At 46.8% G+C, this 20175-nt stretch overlaps 2 protein-coding genes across 3 annotated transcripts in view; both read left to right on the plus strand.

The window, feature by feature from the left end:
• ST13 (ST13 Hsp70 interacting protein) overlaps window positions 1–10216 on the plus strand; it is a 37430-nt gene extending 27214 nt beyond the window's left edge. Inside the window, exon 12 of the mRNA XM_024200408.2 lies at window positions 8365–10216. Coding sequence (XP_024056176.1) covers window positions 8365–8493 — 129 coding nt within the window. The 3' untranslated portion in view covers window positions 8494–10216. The remainder of the gene's footprint in view (window positions 1–8364) is intronic.
• A 6257-nt stretch (window positions 10217–16473) lies between these two features.
• SLC25A17 (solute carrier family 25 member 17) overlaps window positions 16474–20175 on the plus strand; it is a 51660-nt gene continuing 47958 nt past the window's right edge. For both annotated transcript variants that reach the window (XM_024200405.2, XM_024200406.2), the window contains exon 1: window positions 16474–16645. In XM_024200405.2, coding sequence (XP_024056173.2) covers window positions 16481–16645 — 165 coding nt within the window. In that variant the 5' untranslated portion in view covers window positions 16474–16480. The remainder of the gene's footprint in view (window positions 16646–20175) is intronic.

The following is a 20175-nucleotide window of genomic DNA, read 5'->3' on the forward strand; positions in this document are numbered from 1 at the left end:
TTTAAAAACCTACTTCATTGTCCCTTTAAAAATTTTTAAAAGAATCTTGAATAAAAAGATTTGGTTTAGTTTGATCTGAAACAAAAAAAAATTTCAACTTCTTGGCTTGCTGAGAAATTTTTTCAGGTCAACTCAAAAATATTTTTTTATTTTCTTTTTTTAATGGCCAGTGAACCAAAAAATCGGTTATTGACACAGCTTTACGTGAGAAACAAGAATTTCAGCTTCACTGGTTTGTCTAGTTGTCATAATTCACACTGCCAACCAGTGCTTTGAAATCACATAGAAGCTCTGTTCTCAGCAGCTGTGCTGGTGTTAATGATAGTGCATTTTAGAGCCTGGAAGCACTTGGTATAAGTTCTGAGATTCTGCCAGTGTTGATCTTTCTTCTGAACTATTGCAAAAATATGTAATGTGGACAGCATTCTTTGTTTAATGTAGACAGTAGTGGTGACGCTTCGCGGTGGAGGGAGGATTTACTTAGGGTATGTCTACACTACGAGAGTAGTTCGATTTTACTTAAATCGAATTAGTGGAACCAATATTACAAAGTCGAACGTGTGTATCCACACTAAGGACAATAATTCGACTTTGTGAGTCCACGCTAACGGGGCAAGCGTTGACATTGGAAGCGGTGCACTGTGGGCAGCTAGCCCACAGTCCCCGCTGCCCATTGGAATTCTGGGTCGAGCCCCCAATGCCTGCTGGGGAAAAAAGTGTCGAGGGTGGTTTTGGGTAACTGTCATCATTCAACCGTCACTCCCGCCCTCCATCCCTGAAAGCGCCGGCGGGCAATCAGTTCGCGCACTTTTCTGGTGAGCGACAGCGCGGACGCCACAGCACTGCGAGCATGGAGCCCGCTGCGATCATCCCTGCAGTTATGGCCGTTGTCAACACCTCGCACCTTATCGTCCACCTTTTTCAGAGTCAAATGCTGAGAAATCGGGCGAGGAGGCTACGGCAGCGCGGTGAGGACATTAAGTCTGAGAGGGGCACAGACCTCTCACAAAGTACGGGACCCCGCGCCGTGAACATTATGGTGGCAATGGGTCATGTTGATGCTGTGGAACAGCGATTCTGGGCCCGGGAAACAAGCACGGACTGGTGGGACCGCATAGTGCTGCAGGTCTGGGATGAATCACAGTGGCTGCGAAACTTTAGGATGCGTAAGGGAACTTTCCTGGAACTTTGTGAGTTGCTGTCCCCTGACCTGAAGCACAAGGACACCCGGATGCGAGCAGCCCTGACTGTCCAGAAGCGAGTGGCCATAGCCCTCTGGAAGCTTGCAACGCCAGACAGCTACTGGTCAGTCGCGAACCACTTTGGAGTGGGCAAATCTACCCTGGGGGTTGCTGTGATGCAAGTAGCCAACGCAATCGTTGAGCTACTGCTCTCAAAGGTAGTGACCCTGGAAACGTGCAGGTCATCATAGATGGCTTCGCCGCGATGGGATTCGCAAACTGCGGTGGGGCTATAGATGGAACTCACATCCCTATCCTGGCACCGGACCACCAGGCCAGCCAGTATATTAACAGAAAGGGCTACTTTTCAATGGTGCTGCAAGCACTGGTGGACCATAGGGGACATTTTACCAACATCAGCGTCGGATGGCCGGGCAAGGTTCACGACACTCGTGTTTTCAGGAACTCTGGTCTGTTTAGACGGCTGCAGGAAGGTATTTACTTCCCGGACCACAAAATAACTGTTGGGGATGTGGAGATGCCTATAGTGATCCTCGGGGACCCAGCCTACCCGCTAATGCCCTGGCTCATGAAGCCCTATACAGGCGCCCTGGACACTGAAAAAGAACTCTTCAACTACCAGCTGAGCAAGTGCAGAATGGTGGTGGAGTGTGCTTTTGGACGTCTCAAGGGGAGATGGAGAAGCTTACTGACTCGCTCTGATCTCAGCGAAACCAATATCCCCATTGTTATTGCAGCTTGCTGTGTGCTCCACAATCTCTGTGAGAGCAAAGGGGAGACCTTTATGGCGGGGTGGGAGGTTGAGGCAAATAGCCTGGCTGCTGATTACGCCCAGCCAGACAGCTGTGCGATTAGAAGAGCCCAGCGGGACGCGCTGTGCATCCGGGAGGCTTTGAAAGCTAGGTTCCACAGTGAGCAGGGTAACCTGTGACTATTAAGTTTGTTTAAAGAGAAGATGAACCTTCCCCCGTTTCTTTACCCACTTAATGTTGACTATCCTCTCCAGTTACATACCCCCGTTGCCCCCCCTTCCAACACACCTTTAAAAATAAAATAATTGGAACTTTGTTCATTAACACCGTTTTCTTTATTAAGGGTTTTGTGGTAAAGGGTTGAAACTGGGATGCAGACTGGTGGGGAGTGGGTGTAGCGATGGAAAGGACGCTTCTAAACTCGAGGAATGACAGGCTCCTGCTCCTAGAGCGGTCCGCAGTGGTGGACTGATTGTTTCAACGGAGCCTGCCACCCCTCCTTTTCGAGACTCTGTGTGTGGGGGCTATGTGACTTTGTGGTGGGGGAGGACGGTTACAGATCCCCTGCTGCGTGACTCTGTGATCCAGGCTAAGGACTGCTGCATAAGATCTCTAACCGCCCTCCCCCGCCACAAAGTCACATAGCCCCCCACACACAGAACATGAAAACCACCTCCCAGACTGACCAGGGTGCCTAGTGACTGCAATGTGTGTGTGACCTTCTGCTGAACCTGCCCCGTGTCTGTACCCTGGTAAAGGTGACTGTCCTCTCCAATTACCAACCCCTTTCCCCCCCTTCAAACACACTCTCCTCTAAAAGAACATGACGGAAACAGTAATTAACAGAAATGTATTTTTTATTAGCAACTACACAGTTAGGGGATTAAACTGGGACGGGGGCTTGGGTGAGGCGGGAAGGAAAGGACTTATCAAATTTTTGGGAATGAGAGTCTTCTGGTACTTGAGCAGTCTGCAGGGGTGGAGTGACAGTTTTCACGGCCCCTGCCGCCCCTCCTTCTTGGGACTTTGGGTGGGGGGGGGGTATGGGACTTGGTGGCGGGGGAGGGCGGTTAGAGATAGACTGCAGGGGGGCTCTGTCCTCCTGTCTCCGGTCCTGCAGAACATCCACAAGGTGCCGGAGCGTGTCCGTTTGCTGCCTCATTAGTCCAAGCAGCGTTTGAGTTGCCTGCTGGTCTTCCTGCCGCCACCTGTCCTCCCTTCGCTGTGTGATCGCTGGTATTGCGACATGTTCTCCCTCCACTGGGTCTGCTGGGCCGCCTCGGCTCGGGAGCAGCCCATAAGTTCTGAGAACATGTCGTCCCGTGTCCTTTTCTTTCTCCGCCTAATCTGCGCCAGCCTCTGGGAGGGGGATGCCAGGGTAGGTCGGGAGACAGTCGCAGCTGTGGGATGGGAAAAAGGGAGTGAATTCCTCACAGATACATTTTTGTGAACAATGAACATAGTCTTTCTCTGTGAACAAGACCATGCACAACACCTATCACATGCGCACTCAGGACAAGGTCGAATTTTCGGCCTTGGCATTCAGTGCCTGGGGTCTTGCAGTGGAGATCAGACAAGCGGGGCAGGACAGCGGAATTGAGGTAGCAGGCTGACATGGTAAGCCGTAGACTTTTGGCTGCTTAAAACTTAATTTATAGCAGTGCCCTCCTTTCACGTTCAAAGCAATGCTCCTAGCGTTGGCCAGTTCCTGCTGCCGGCAATCCGGCAAGCATGAACTCTGCCCCTGTCCCACCCCCTCGCGGCTGTCCCCAGGAAAGATCCCTGTATGCTGCCCCTCTCCCGCCTCCACTGCGTGGCTGTAAACCGCCGGTTACAGTTATGTAAAGGAACAGGCAAGCAGTCCCAATACTAACATTCCCCTAATTCAAAGCAGGTCACCATGAGCGACATCACTCTGATGAGGATTTCTGACACAGAGAAAGACCGCATGCTGCGTGAAAGCCAGCAAAAACCAGGGCCGTATGCCGCCATGCTGTGCGAGGCAATGATCCCAGAGTACTTGATGATAGCCTGGCGCAGAAAAGTTTCCTACCACGGAGGACGCAATAAGGCCGCTCTCCCAAGGAACCTCATGCAAAGGCTTTCTAATTACCTCCAGGAGAGCTTCGTGGAGATGTCCCATGAGGATTTCAGCTCTATCCCCGGACATATTGACCTTATTTTCCAGTAGCTGCACTGGCAAGGACTAAAAAGTAGAGCGCCTAGCGCAAACTAATCATGAAAAACCCATTGTTAATATTCCTGTTCTGTTCAAAATAAATGTTTACATGTTTAAAACACTTACTAACTGATCCTTCCCCTGATTCAGAGTCTGGGTTAACGCCTGTGGAGGGTTGGTAGGGGATCTCTGTGAGGGTGATGAAGAGCTCCTGGCTGTCGGGGAAATCAGCGTTGTAAGCGCTGTCGACTGCCTCATCCTCCTCATCTTCCCCGTCCGCTAACCTCTCCGAGGAAGCGGCCGTAGACAATATCCCATCCTCAGAGTCCACAGTCAGTGGTGGGGTAGTGGTGGCGGCCGCACCTAGAATGGAATGCAGTGCCTCGTAGAAACGGCATGTCTGGGGCTGGGATCCGGAGCGTCCGTTTGACTCTTTGGTCTTCTGGTACGCTTGTCTCAGCTCCTTGATTTTCACGCGGCACTGCGTTGCATCCCGGCTGTATCCTCTCTCCGTCATGGCTTTTGAGATCTTCTCGTAGATCTTCGCATTCCGTTTCTTGGAGCGCAGCTCCGAAAGCACGGACTCATCGCCCCACACAGCGATCAGATCCAAGACTTCCCGATCAGTCCATGCTGGGGCCTTCTTTCTATTCTGAGATTGCATGGTCACCTCTGCTGGAGAGCTCTGCGTCGTTGCCAGTGCTGCTGAGCTTGCCACGATGTCCAAACAGGAAATGAGATTCAAACTGGCCAGACAGGAAAAGGAATTCAGATTTTCCCGGGGCTTTTCCTGTGTGGCTGGTCAGAGCATCCGAGCTCGGACTGCTGTCCAGAGCGTCAACAGAGTGGTGCACTGTGGGATTGCTCCCGGAGCTATTAGCGTCGAATTCCATCCACACCTACCCTAATTCGACATGGCCATGTCGAATTTAGCGCTACTCCCCTCGTCGGGGAGGAGTACAGAAATCAAATTAAAGAGACCTCTATGTTGAACTAAATAGCTTCGTTGTGTGGACGGGTGCAGGGTTAATTCGATTTAACGCTGCTAAATTCGACATAACCTCCTAGTGTAGACCAGGCCTTAGTGTTCCATTGATCATGAGGAGTCGGGGAGGAAGCATGGCTCAACCACACTTAAGCAGTGGTCCTGTAATAAATCAGTATGGCTGCTGCCAGAGCATGGTTCCAGTTGTAATGCCACTGAAATTTGTCCGAGCCACCATTCATACAGACAATGTGACTGGGCCAAATCAGTGAGTGGCTTAATGACCTGATGCATGGGATCACAGCGCCACTCAAATTTGGCCCAGCTGCCCCTCCATCTAGATGGCCAAATGGTGTTGCAACCTGGTGCGTAAGGATTCTGTTCCTGTATGGCAGAACTATGGGGAGTCCACAACTCCTGGCAGCACCGGCTCATGCACTATGTGGATAAGAGAGATTGACGACTTCCCGGCCAAGGGAGATCTGGGGTTCTTCCGAGGGGGAGATGAACAGGGCTGTTGCCCGGGATGGGGGAGGGGGGGGATTTGTGTCCCCTTCCCCAGGCAAGAAATCTGAATTGGCACCACTGGTAAACCAGTTTTACAGTGTGGAACTTTTTAGGACTTTTTCCTTCTAGAGGAGTCTTTAAATCTTTGTTCTTGCTAGAAAGTTGCTAACATGGTTTCAGATTTTTGTTAGTGGCATTTTGAAGCCCTGACTATACTAGGGCTTTATCTGAACTAGGCTTTTTCCCTAAATTTCCACCTGTTGCTAATACCAGTGTAACTCCACTGGTAGCAACAGGGGAAGCTCTGGTGTAGACAGGGCACCAGTGGCCATGGGTGTTCTTCCATAGTGGCTTAATTCTGCCCAGGACAAGCATATAATAATGGTAAAAATGCTAGTAGCCATGATCAGCTTAGCATTGGCACAACTCCAGTGTAATTAACAATGGGGAAACTGTTGGAAGAAAGGACTTTTTTAAAAACAGCCTTAAGAGGTTGGCTCAATCCTAAAAGAGTCTTTCACTCTGATAAAAGTGCCTTAACTCCCAGCGTGGACAGAATGAAACAGTTGTCAGTGCTGTAGATTTATTGCTGAAAATGGCTTAAGTTCCTAATGTGCACTGCCTTTAATAGGGCAACGCCTTTGCTCTGATGTCCTTAGTTATTGGTGATGGTCATCTTTCACATGCTGATTTTTGAGATCATTCTCTGCAAGTTAATGGGAAAAGATTCCTAGGCTTTTGAGCAGTACCACATGGCAGGCCTTTGGCTGCCTTTCCCTAATGTATAGGTGACTTGAAAAGTAGCTGGAATGACTGGCTCTGCATACATTTAGCAAATGGTAATGCTTAATATTGACACCTAGATAGGAGTTTAGTCTTCTATGTTTATAGAAGCTGTTTCCTGTTAAGTCATAAACTTTAATTGCCCCTAAAATCCAGTCCTGTTTAGGGTGGTCGCCGTTGAAGTTGTCCTCTTCTGAGTTTTGTAATGAGTGATATTAGCCACACGCACACAGACACACTCTCTCTTCCCCCCCCAACATCTGTTGAGCTTTTAGTCTCAAAGAATCAGCTGAGATGGGTGTTGAGGGGAAGGGAGGAAAGTGGCTTGCCTAATGTTTGTTTTCTGAAGCTACATTTGAGTGGCTATCACATTTTTATTTTCTTGTTTTTATAACTGTCTTTATCTGGGCATTGTCACTTCCTGCTTTTGAATTTAAGCTGGTGTTCTCACTAGTTCAGTTAAGAACAGTTCAGTTGTCTAGTGCAGATATGGCTGAAGTGTAAGAGGTTTATCATGGAAATGCCTTTCCAACCATAGCATTGATGGCCACACAGACTGTAATATGTGCATGCCCAGATGCTCAGTAAGATCATTCAGAAGCACACCATAGAGTTAAATGTGAAAAGAGCCTCTTAGACCAATAGTGCAAATGTCAAAGCTGTTGCACTCACAGTACAGAAAAGTATACATATCTGACTCCTCCATACTAAGCAGTGAAGCTAAAATTGGTGTAGATAAAAATCTTGTTTTTCAGCAGTAAACACACTAGTTAAAATAGCAAAGTAGCATCTAATAAAATTCCCTGGGTTTTTTTATAACTTTATCTCATTGTTCTTGGGCTGAAACAATCTGTGCTCAATCTCAGCCCAAAGGTGAAAATCTGAGGGAAATCCCTACAGCTGTAAGGGAAAAATCTAAGGCAGACTTTTTGAAATGTCAAACTGAGCATGCAGATAACCCTCAGACATAGAACTGATTGGTCTAAAATCTGTTTAGCATATGAAAGTTCTGTTGAATCATTGAACTATGAAACTTCCCATAAGTTTTAAATTGCACTTTCACATTGAGGTGGAAGTTGGGGGAAGAGATCGGGAGACGTGCCCTGGGAAAGTCTGCACACCTCTTGAATAGGCTGAGAAAGCAGACCGACTTTGTCCAACTTTGCCATCTTCATATGGGTGTTTTAACTCCAAACTCCTTGGAATATGAAGACATTAGATTGCACATTTATTTCAAACTCCTTGTGCTCTGGGTTTTACACCCCAGAGTACCTGAGTCTTTAGGACATTAAAATAGATGGCTTTCATTTCTTGGTCAAGGTTAAGATCCAAAATCTGCTCCTGTGCTGACTTCATCGAGGCCTCCAGTGTGATTCTTGTACTGCACCAGTGCCTTTATGAAGTACACACTTTACATAAGCACAAGCATGGTATTTGTAATCTTAATATACATGGAAGACTTTTGCTTTTCCCACTTCTAAGAGTTTTATTTTGTCTAATAGCATATTTAAAGAACTTTTCAGCAAAGAAAGTGAGATATTGTGTACCTAAATAAAACTGCAGAGGGAACATTCAGTCAGAACAAAGTCACCGAAATTCAAATACTGTCAAACTTGACATCCTTACCCATGTCAAGTGACATGGTGTCAGTAATATCTTCAAGTCAGACTCAGTTTCATCTCATCCAAAATATAGTATCTCTTGCACATTGTTGTGGCATTAGCTCAGTACTGACTCACATGCTACCTAATGAATTTCCAGCTTCACATCCTGTATCACCTGGATTTTTCTTTAGAGGTCTCTCAGCCAAGACCCAGCTAGATAGACTTAAGGAGTGTCACCACCTTTGGCTTTAATCTCCAGAGCTGTCAGTCTAGTGCTAAATTTACTTGAAATGTTTTAAGGCTTTTTGTATTGGAATAAAGCTACAATAACATCTTTCCTCTGCTTTTGCAGGATCCGGAAGTTATGGTCGCATTCCAAGATGTTGCCCAGAACCCAGCAAACATGTCCAAGTACCAGAACAACCCCAAGGTCATGAACCTCATCAGCAAACTGTCAGCCAAATTTGGAAGTCAACCATAAATTCCCTTTTAATAAAATCATAAGTGTATGGGAAAAAAGAATTGATTACTTAACAAATGCAGGTGTTGCAATAACACAAACCATTGTACCTCTAATCTTCTCATGAAGAGAACTGGGGTGCTCTAAAGAGAGTCCGCCTCATGCATCAAACTTTTTGCAAAGATTGGTTTAGTTACTCAAATTATACTTGGTAACATACACTTTCAATCCTCCCTCTCTACCCCAGAGTTGCAACCATTTGTTACAAGTATTAAATGCTGTCTCCTTTGAATTAAGACTTCTAATAGATTGTAAGCTTTCAATAGGTAGTCTGATTTAACAAAAAGCAGTTTTAAATCAAACTGTCATCCTGGCTTTCACTTCCCCAGCAAATAAAGAAGCAGGAATTGTAACACCAGGGTCCTGTATTATCCATCTGGGACAGGAAAATTGGTCTAATTGTAGAAAAGGGTATAGTGGGGACAATTATTTTAAAGTATTAACTGGATGAAGGAGGTGTCTGCAGGTACTGTTACACACCCTTTTATTTGCTTTACATTTTGATGTGTGGCTGACTTTAGATGGTGGTTAGAGCAAAACCAATAAGGGTCACCAATATTCTAACTACTTATACACTGGAACTTCTGGCAGTACTGCCAACAATGTTTAAAACTTAGGATTGCCCCCTGCTCTGTGGCTATCCTTTGCTCATTCTGGCATGAAACACATTTTATTGCAAATACCACTGAGGTTAGGTAGATTACTTGCTATATTCTTGCCCAACATATTTATGTAATACTGTTGTATTATCTCTGTCCAGGTGGATAAGGGAGAGCACCCTATTGTCTGTAGCAGTGCACTCCTTTCCTTCCCTGATTGGCAGGTCTTTAACTAGTTGTACTCTTTCTGATGAGGCAACTCTTGCCAGGCTTCAACCATTTGAAAATTAAAAGGAAGGAAACTTATCCCTACCACCACCTCTGTCCCTTTAAGTGAGCAAGCTATCCTGAACATGGGGTGTAAAATGCTATTATTATTAGTTAAAGGCAGAATAAACCCCACAATAGAGCAACTCTGGGTTCTGAGGGAGTCTGAGTCCTAATATGCTTATAGATTAAATCTCTTGGCCAAAGTCTTCAACTTTTGTCTCTGTCCTCTTGTCAGAGCAGTCGAGTCCTTTCCTACTATTGTACACCCCAGTCTTCCATCTTTAACTTTCTTTTTTAATATGATGCTGTCCCAGTGGTCAACACTTCAGTTCAATTCAGGGTTCTTGGGGTTTGGGATAAATATGAGAAGGTGGATTAGTTGGCACAGATGACGCATACTTTTTAACACTTTGTGAATTTACAACATGGGTATCCTTGGAACAGTGTGTCTTTGCTGGTATGTTCTTGCTGCTTCCATTTGTTTGTCTTTACTAAACTTTGCCTCCTGCTCATGTTGGAAAGTTTATCATAACTAGCTTTTGGTCACGTTTGGGTCTTCTGAAAGCTTTTCTGTTCAGTGATCTTGTAATTCTGTGTCTTAAGCCATAATGGATGTCACTGTTTTTAATTAAATCTGGACTTGTTTAGGAACTCAACAACAGATGCAAAAATCACACACACCAAATGCTTTATTTCTCATACTAATAACCCTGCAAAATGGAAAGAGATGTGAATTCTTTTTTGCTTAAGAAATATAGTTCTGAAATACTTCTAGTTGCCTTTAAAAAAAAATAATAAAGTATGGTTTTGAAAAATTAAGTTTCTTGGCTTGGCTTTGTAACTGAAAACTTGTTCATTAAGTGGAAACCCTAATGTAAGCACACAGTTTATGATTAAACTGCATACAGCCTGGACTAAATGCTTGACTAAGGGCTTGTCGTCCCTGCAAAGTTAACTCAAATTATAGCGCAAGTGTTGCCCCTAACCCAGCTCGTGTCCATATACAAAAATTTCTGGTTTGAGTGATGGTGCTTTAAATCAAGCAACCTAAGGGAGTTTAGGTTGAGCTCAGGTGCTGCTGATGCTCAAGCTACTATGCTGTGTGAATGCATATAGAGTCCACTTGAGTACAGTCTCCCTCCCTTTCCCCCCTGCAGCTGTCTTCCAAAAAGTCCTGGGGCCTCTGTCTACCTACCTACTCCCTGGTTTTGGACCGGAAGTTACTTCCAGACAGTATAAATAGCCTGCTTTGGTGTTCAGACCCCACCTCTGCATGCAGTTTTCTGTACTAGTAATATTTATATAGTACTTTTATTGCCTTCTGATCTGAACAGGTACATCTTGCAGTGTGGATAAAAATTCACTTTAAAAATGTTTATTTAAACCTGATTGATTTTAAATTAATTTTGTTTTTAAGAGAAACCTCTTTAGAATTGAAATTATGACAACCTATGTTAAAGCCTGAATTTATTATAACAACATTTAAGCTAATATTAAGAGTACACGTAGCTTCTGATCTTTCTTTGAAAGTCAAACTATTGAATTAGTGGAAGTCACTGTGCTAAGCACCTGGAACCAGAACTTGCTGAAGTGCTAAAACAACATTTGACAGCAGTAGCCTCCTCTGCAGACACCGAATATTTTCTTCATTTCAGTTTATTCAACTAGTTTAGGTCAGTGACTAGCTCATTCCAGTTAAGAAACTAGTTGGGAGTTGAAAAACCAGGAAAGCTTGTTTTCTTCTCTCAATTTGTGAATAAAAATAGAGGATGAGATCTACTAGTTCTAAAATCTTGAAGGATAGGGTGACCAGAAACAATTAATTGAACTAGCTAATCACAGTTGCTTCCTTTTATTTAATACGTTTTAAATAATAAACAATTTTAAAATGCTGTCTTTGTGAATTTTAATTTAATTTCAATTTCCATCCAGATACAGCTTAATGCAAATCATGAGTGAAAAAATCTAGTAAATAAGAAATGCCTCATTCACAATTTTCTAATATACTAAATATAAATTAAAAATCTGGATAAATGCATATTAAATTATATAACTGCTTAAATATGTATAGATATATGCAATGTATGTGTAGGTCAGTCAAAAGAAACACCAAAGTTAGTGTGAAGGCTATACTTAATGGCAAAAAACATATTTTAATGGATACCACCCAATGAGAATCAACTTTTCTTAAGGGAAATAATCTTGGTTTGCATTTGTACTTAAAATAAAATATTTAAATCAAGGTTCCTGTTTGCTGATTTAAATAATGATTAAAATCAGTGTTTTAAATGGCCTTGATTAAAATAATCTACCCTGGTATTCTAGGAGAGCATACTCCCAGTGGGTGACTAGTTGGTCTGAGGCTGATAACAAAGTTTTCTTGAGACTGTGGTGTGAGGCCAGCAAGACCTAAGATTTTGGGTCTGGGGCCAGAAATAAGTATCAGTGATATCTCCAGGAAGCAAGCTGACAAAGGGATCCACAACATTAGACTTCTGCCAGGGAAACATAAAATCTCTGAAGAGCCTGTACTGCTGGGCAAAGGACCACAACTCTTGTTCTGGTAACTCCCCTAGAACATCACTGTTCTATGAGGAGTTGGACCAGGAGATTAACAGTACCTCAAGCATGGAGCTCCTGAATACCCCTTGATATCTCAAGGGTCCTGGGCAATGTACATGGGTGATCAAGGGCTGAGTCAGAGGAACTGGCCCAATCTCAGCTGAGGGTAGAGCAGATGCTCACCACTTCTAGGTATAGCCTGTCTCACCTCACCCAGCCCTCCCAGATCCTCTTCAGGGAGGAGGTAGAAGAACACATGGGAGAGGATATAGCAGAGGAATCAGCATCAACTCAGCTGAGTAAAGTGACTCATCAGTGTTATGGGTGGGAGAATATGAGAAAAGGGGGCTGTCCTTACCTGTGTGGGACCACTCTCTTGCTGGAGTGGGAGATGTTGCATGCTGGAGACTGGACTTTTTATGCAATGCATATTGTTGCTTCACTTTGAGGGCAAAAGAATTGTCCCGTTCTGCTCTCTTCCCCTCATGCACATGCTGTCCAAGACAGATCCCAAGCAGGGAAGAAAATGTTTTAAACATGCAAGTGGTGACTTATAGAGGTGTATACTGCTGCATATGTGCAAAATAGGGATTATTACAGTACTCCAAACCAAGAGCTGCAGGAGTGGGACAAGCATAGTTGTGGAGTCACATATAACTGCTTTTTCTCAAGCAAGATAGCATTTTTAGAAGCAGTCAACACTTAAAGACTGGTTTAGGAAACAAATCCACTGCATGGCCTGTGTTGATATTAAGTCCTGAGCTTATCTATAAAGTCTCCTGGAAATATAGGTCCAGCTGCCATGGGTGGAAGGGATTGGGGTTGCAAAGACACATCTGGGGAGGTTCTATACTGCTGCATTCTAGTTCAGCATCCTGTTTATACTGGCCTGAATTTTACTCCACTCCTGGGTAATGATGCAAGAAAACTTCTCATGGTATAGGAGCTTCAAACAGTCTGCCAGGTGTGTCAGCAGAGGAAACTTCTCATGTAGGGTTGTCAACTTTCTAATTACAGAAAATTGAACACCCTTGCCCCACCCCCTGCCCCTTCTCCAAGGCCCTGCCCCCACTCACTCCATCCCCCCTCCCTTTGTCCCTTGCTGTCCCCCATCCACCCTCACTCACCCCCTCATTTTCACTGGGCTGGGGCAGGGGTTGGAGTGCAGGAGGGAGTAAGGGTTCCAGCTGGGGGTGTAGGCTCTGCGGGTGAGGCCAGGGATGAGGGGTTTGGGGTGCAGGAGGAGGCTCCTGGCTGGGGGATGGGGTTGAGGGGCTTGGGGGAGGAGGTGCAGGGTATGGGCTCTGGGAGGGAGTTTACGTGCAGGAGGAGGTTCCAACCTGGGGCAGAGGGTTGGGGTGTGGGAGGGGCTCTGGTAGGGTGACCAGATGTCCTGATTTTATAGGGACAGTCCTGATTTTTGGGTCTTTTTCTTATATAGGTTCCTATTACCCTCCACCCCCGTCCCGATTTTTCACACTTGCTGTCTGGTCACCCTAGGTTCTGGGCTGGGGGTGCAGGCTCCAGGGTGGGGCCAGAAATGGGGCAGGGGTAGGGTGACCATATTTCCTGTTTTGGCGAGGACAGTCCCTTTTTTTAAGCAGTGTTCTGGCTGTCCTGACTTTTTTGGCAAAAGTGGGCATTTGTCCTTGATCAGTTAGCAAGAACAAACGGGACAAATGCCCACTTTTGTCAAAAAAGTCAGATGCGAGGGGTGAGCGGCGATGCCAGCCCCATGCAGGGAGCAAAGGCAGGGCTCGGGTGGGGGGCAGGCAGAGCTTGAGTGAACAGTGATGGCAGCCCCAGTCTTGCATGTGGGGGGTATGCAGGGCTTGGGCGAGCAGCAACCCCAGCCTCGCAGGGTGGGGGGAGGGAGGGCAGGCTCAGACAAATGGCTCAGACCAGTCCCGCATGAGGGAAAGATGAGGGGGGCGAAGGCTAGCCCCACACAGTGACCTGTTTTCTTTTTGGGAAATATGGTCACCCTAGGTAGGAGGTTGGAGTGCGGGAGGGGGCTCAGGGCTGGGGTAGGAGGTTGGGGTGCAGGAGGAGGTGAGGGGTGCGGGCTTTGGGCAGTGCTGACCTCAGGCAGCTCCCAGGAAGTGGCAACATGTCTCTCCAGCTCCCAGGCGGAGGAGCGACCAGGGGGCTCCGCACACTGCCCCCACCCACAGGCACCACCCCCACAGCTCCCATTGTCTGCGATTCCCAGTCTTAGCCAACCTGCCTTAGCCCTGCTGTGCCGCCACCTGTACTTTTAACGGCCCAGTCAGCGGTGCTGAACGGAGCTGCCAGGGTCCCTTTTCAACTGGGTGTTCCGGTTGAAAACCGGATACCTGGCAACCCTAACCGTGGATTAGCTTCAACAGGAGAGATTGAGGGAGTCCTACAACAGAATATCCCTTAAATCAGGCCTTGTCTACACTACAAAGTTTTGTCAGCAAAAGTTATGCCACTTTAATAAAAGCACTTTAATTAAAACCGCTGTTGCATGTCCACACTAGCTCACGTCAGCAGAGTGCATCTACACTAGCAACTCTTGCATCAACACAGAGCAGTGCACTGTGGGTAACTATCCCACTGTGCAGCTGGCTGCAGGGTGCTTTGGGAAGGGTTTGCAATGCCTCATGGGGCAGGTACAGCGTCACATGATGCAGGTTTCTCAATCCCATCATTCCAGGGGCATCCTAGTAGATTGTCAGGTGCTTTTTCAACTGAGGAAGGAGAGGCAAGTGGTGTATCTGGAGCGTGGGAGACAGCAGGCTGACCGACCTATCCTGAAGCAGAGGGAGGGGGGACATCCCCCCCCCATGTCAGCCCCCAGCTCTGCTCGGCACAGCAATCTCTCCCGAATCAGCCCACTCTGCCTGCGGTACTGTGATTCCTTCCGAGTTCCGGGAGCAGCATCCTGAGCAGCTCTGTGAGCTCTCTGTGCTGAGGAATGTCAAAGCAGCACAGCAGTCGTGTCCTCCATCCCCTGTCCCCCAGCAAGCCACCAGTGTTCCTAGAACAGGTCAGAAGTGGAGCATTCCATGTTAATGATTTGCTCTTTGTTCCTGGAGCAGAACAGCATGCTCAGCTGTCTGATACTTCTCAGAGCTTTGAAAGGGGAGGGGTGAAAACCTACAGGGCAGCGGAGATCAAAACAGTGAGCATAGTGGTCACTACAGGCATTGTGGGCTACTGGTGGAAGCCAGTTATGTTGACAAAACAAACAGCAGTCTATACTGATGCTTTGTCACTTTAACTTTGCCACAAAAAGCTTTACGCCTCTTCTTTAAGTGGTTTTATTTTGTCAGCAAAACAGCAGAGTTTTGCCGCCAAAAGTAGCTTTGTCGTGTGTACCCCTTCCCTGTTTTGTCAGCAAAACGCAGCTTTTGCTGACAAAACTTTGTAGTGTAGACAAAGCCTCAGTGGTAGGTAGGTGAGCCCTGTTCACAGGGCTGGCTCCAGGCACCAGCGCAGCAAGCAGGTGTTTGGGGTGGGCAACCGAAAGGGGTGGCATGTCCCTCAGTCCCTCTCGGAGGGAAAGGCCTGCCACCAAAGAATGAAGCGGCGGTGGTAGAGCTGCCACCAATCACGTCTCTTTTTTTGTTTTTGGTTTTGGTTTTTTTGCTGCTTGGGGCGGCAAAAACGCTGGAGCCGGCCCTGCCTGTTCATATCCTTTTGACTGGTCTGATAGAGAAGGGGGAATTCATCCTCTGTCTCCCACATCCCAGGCAAGTACTCTAACCACTAGGCTAAAAGTGTTAAGTTGGTCAAAAGCACCACCTCCTCTTCTGGCTGTTTTGTGTGGCATGAGGCAAGTTCCTAATGCATTCCCACAAAAAACAGCATAGGCATCTAAGCCTCCTGACTCCAAGAAGTGGGTTCCAATTGGTGGAATGCTAAGCTGAGCTATGTTTCCTCTCTGCAGCCTGGACTCAGGTGCCTATCTCTGAGAGAGTGGTGGGATTTAGCACATATCCCTCTCCTTAGCATCTCCCACTGACTAGTTTAGGCAGCTCCCTGGTTTGTGTCTGTGGCTGCTGAGGGCAGCCCTTTCAGAGACGGAGCTAAGGCGCGGGAGCCTTGCCCTGTGGGCAGTCAGGAGCTGAGCTCAAGCGACTCTCAGCAGTTGTGGGAGAGCCGGTCCCCAGAAATGGCTGCTGGGGGTATCGCAGTGAGAGGTGGGGGCGATGTCCCTCCCTTTACCCTCGGTGGGAGCAGGTCCGTGGGGAACCCCCCAGGCTTTCCCTGCGCACCCTCTGGCCGTTGAGCCCAACGGCTGCAACCCTGTTTGAAAGCCCGCGTGACCACGGGAGAGCCCACGAGCACGAGGCGGGAAGGGGAAGCCTTAGCCGGCGCTTCAGCGGCTCCTCGCGCTCAGTAGCGCGTGAGCCCGGGCCAGAGAGCAAAGCGAGCGGCGCGCGAGGAGGTGACTGGCAGGGCGCGGCGATTGGAGTGGGCGGGGTTTGGTGGCAGCTGGCCCGGCCCCTGGAGAGGGCGGGTCAGAGATCACGTGCGCGGGGGAAGCCATGGAGCGCGAGGACGGGGCGGCGGGAGCGGGGTTCCCCTTCTCGCCTGCTGCCTCTCGCCCCGCTCGGTCGCCGGCGAACTTTGCGGCTGACCCCGCAGGAGCAGCAGCCATGGCGGCGGTGTCCTCCTACGAGAGCTTGGTCCATGCCGTGGCCGGGGCTGTGGTGAGTGCGGGGCGGGACGAGGCGCCCGGGGTCGGGTGGGGAGTGGGCAGGGAAGCAGGGTCTGAGTCCCGGGTCCTGGGCAGGGGCCCGCCAAGCTGCCCCTATCGCGCGCCGCTGCCCCGAGCTGAACGGGTGACTCGCCGGGGGAGGGGGAGGACGTGGCGGGGGGAGGGGTTCTGGCAGCCCGGCAGGACAGGGCTGGTTGCGGAGAGCGGCTCCGGCGTCCCAGGACCAGAAGAAGTTGCTCGGTGGGCCCGATCCTGCTGTCCTGAGCGCCCAGGATTGGGCCCCACGTCTCTGGCTCCTGCTCGCCTGGCTGTGGGGGGGGCGGGGGCTTTCCCTGGCGGAAACCCTTCAGGGGGGCCAGGTGTCAGACGCCCTCACTGCCCTGCGGGCCGCCACTGCTCCGGTATCTCATATAAGGAGGAGTCAGGGCTGCGTTTTTGCCCAGCTGATGCACCCACCGCCTGTGCTTGGGATGTGGCTTGTGTTTTCTTCCCCTTCCTGCCCTATTGGAACAGCAAAACATGGAGGGGGGTAAACACTAGGCGTCTCCTCTCTGCTGCCCTCCTCCCTGACTTGTCACCTTCTTCACCTGTGTGTGAGGACAGTAACGCCGCCACAGCTGCACGCTGTGATGTCAGATTGAGCTTTACCTACTCTGAATTCGGTGAGAGCTGGCTGGTCATAAAGAGAGCACCTGTAATATGGACACCAACATCTTTGTGGTCTGAGCACAGGTCAGGAAGCCAGGAACTCCAGTCTCAATTCTCAGAGGGGTAGCCGTGTTAGTCTGTATCCACAAAAACAATTAGGAATCTGGTGGCACTTTAAAGACTAACAGACTTATTTAGGCATAAGCTTTCCTGGGTAAAAAACTTCTTTTGAAGAACTTCTTCTGAAGTGGATTTTTTACCCACAAAAGCTCATGCCCAAATAAATGCTAGTCTTTAAGGTGCCACCAGACTCCTCATAGTCTCAATTATGTCACTCATTCCTTTGGGCAAATCACTCTGGGACAAATTTTCAAAATGCCCACTAATTTTGCTTGCCTCTCTTTTTGAGTGATCAACTTGAGACACTTAGGGGATGACTTCCAGGCTGAGCACCTGAAGCTCCCACCAGAGCTGTGGGAGCTGCTGGTTCTCAGCACCTGTGAAAGTTAGCCTCTACAGATTTGAGCATGAGCTTGGGCTTATATTGCAGTGTACCCTACATGTCTTGATTTGAGCCTTAAGCTGAGATGTATCTTAGATTCTGTAAATGAGGATCAGAATATTTACCTCCAAGTTATGTGTTCAGAATTAGCCTTGTCATATTTGTAAAGATGAAAGCCACTATATATTTGAATGATCAGAAAATATATCGAACAAGTGCACTGCAGCTAAATGAGGTTTAGAAGAAAATTGGTATAAACTTGTTGGAGGTAATACCAAATTTGTGTAAGTTCCTTGGACTATTGGTAGAGCCTGCCATGGGTGGAAGAGAACTAGTGTTTATAAGTAAGCAACAGCATCTTGTTGCAACATCTTATCAATTAACCCTCCTCTGTTGCCTTCCTGAGTTTCAAGCAAACTGATGTTCCCCTTAGGTTTTCTTGTGAGGTTGCTCAAGGTATGGGAGTTGCCTGCCAGTCCTCAAGATCAAAAACAGACTCAAACATGTGCAGTAGCTGTGTTAGTAACCTATACTGCTCTTACATTCTGGCAAAACTTTCTGGTCTAATTAATGGGTCCTTAGATGACTAATGCATTCATCATTACTTTTTTTTTTTAATTTATAGCAGTAGTTCTCACATTAATAGTGTAGACAGGGACTTATTTTGGTAATGGTATTTCTATGTATTTTTTGATGTGTATTTGGAATATACTAGGTGTTAACCCTTTCCATTTACATCTCTCCTTAAAATTCATTACTTCAACAAATATTTAACCACTGTTTAGAAAAAGTTGTCATGCATGTTTGCTATTTAAAGAGCACTTTGACACCTTGTCTACACTTGAAGTGTTACTTGCAATAACTGTCAGTAAGGAGTCTAATTTATTCCCCCCTGACCTAGTTATGACAGTAAAAGGCCTAGTTTACATGCAGTTATCTATATAAGACACTTTATAGCGGTATAGCTTATCTTGCTTCCCCAAACTAGAATAAGCTATATTGGTATCAGCACTTTATAATATAACTGCATGTGGGTTTTGGACAAGGTCTAAGGCAGTTTCTACACTATAGGCTTCTGCTAGCACAGCTATGTCAGACAGGGGTCTGAAGTAATGTAATCTTTGACTGACACAGCTGTACTGGCAGAAGCCCCTAATGTAGACAGTTACACTAGCAAAACTGCACTTCTTAATATACTGGTAGAAAGTACAGTTTTGGCAGCATAGATGTGCATCTACACTAGGAGTACTTTACTGGTATAGGAATACTGGTAAGAACAGATTTATACTGGCAAAGTACTCCAAATATAAATATAGCTTGAGTCTCCTCCTGGCTCCCCAAGTACATCTGACTTTTGTGTAGTTTGTCTATTTAAACTATACCAGGGGTAGGCAACCTATGGCACGCGTGCTGAAGGTGGCACACAAGCTGATTTTCAATGGCACTCACCCTGCCCGGGTCCTGGCCACCAGTCCGGGGGGCTCTGCATTTTAATTTAATTGTAAATGAAGCTTCTTAAACATTTTAAAAACCTTATTTACTTTACATACAACAATAGTTTAGTTATATATTAAAGACTTATAGAGACCGTCTTAAAAACGTTAAAATGTATTACTGGCACGCGAAACCTTAAATTAGAGTGAATAAATGAAGACTCGGCACACCACTTCTGAAAGGTTGCCGATCCCTGGACTATAAGCTCCTTCCTCAGTCTTGTCTTACAGTTGAGACACTGATTATTAAATGATACAGTTCCAAATAATCTGCCACAGAAACTATATCTGGAATAGATTTTTAAAGCCATCTTGTTCAACTTCATCATCTCTGACAAATATGAGAGAGTTCTCTTTCAATATTAAAGGGTTTGCTGAGTTCACTGCACCTTAAGCCACTGGTTCTCAACCTGCAGGCCACTTGTGGCTCAATCAGCACACAGCTGTGGCCCATGTGACATCCTCAGGGCCATACAGGGTGTGTGTGTGTGTATGTATGTATGTATGTGTGTATATATATATATATATATATATAGTGCGTGCACATAGAGCTGCATGTGTGTGTGTCCCACAATGGTAAATAAGTTGAGAACCGCTGCCTTAAGCAGTGGAGCTTCTCCCATTTAGTTCATGTACAGAATAGTGTAGTCCAAACTCATTAAATGTGTCTTGTTAACGAACACTGATAAGACCCTCTAAGGCTAAGAGCTTGCTGTATATGTATTAATGTATTCCCTGATAGACATTTGAGACTTTGGGAGTTAACTGCTTGGTTTGTATAATTTAGATGCCAAGTTATCTCTGTCTATAGTAACAAAAGTGTTTGTTTTGAGACTCAGCGTAAACAAAGTTTTGAGTTCCAATGTTGGGCCAGCACAA

The sequence above is a fragment of the Terrapene carolina genome, unplaced genomic scaffold, assembly GCF_002925995.2.
Source record: "Terrapene carolina triunguis isolate 2854851 unplaced genomic scaffold, T_m_triunguis-2.0 Scaffold247, whole genome shotgun sequence".
NCBI classification, from domain to species: domain Eukaryota; kingdom Metazoa; phylum Chordata; order Testudines; family Emydidae; genus Terrapene; species Terrapene triunguis.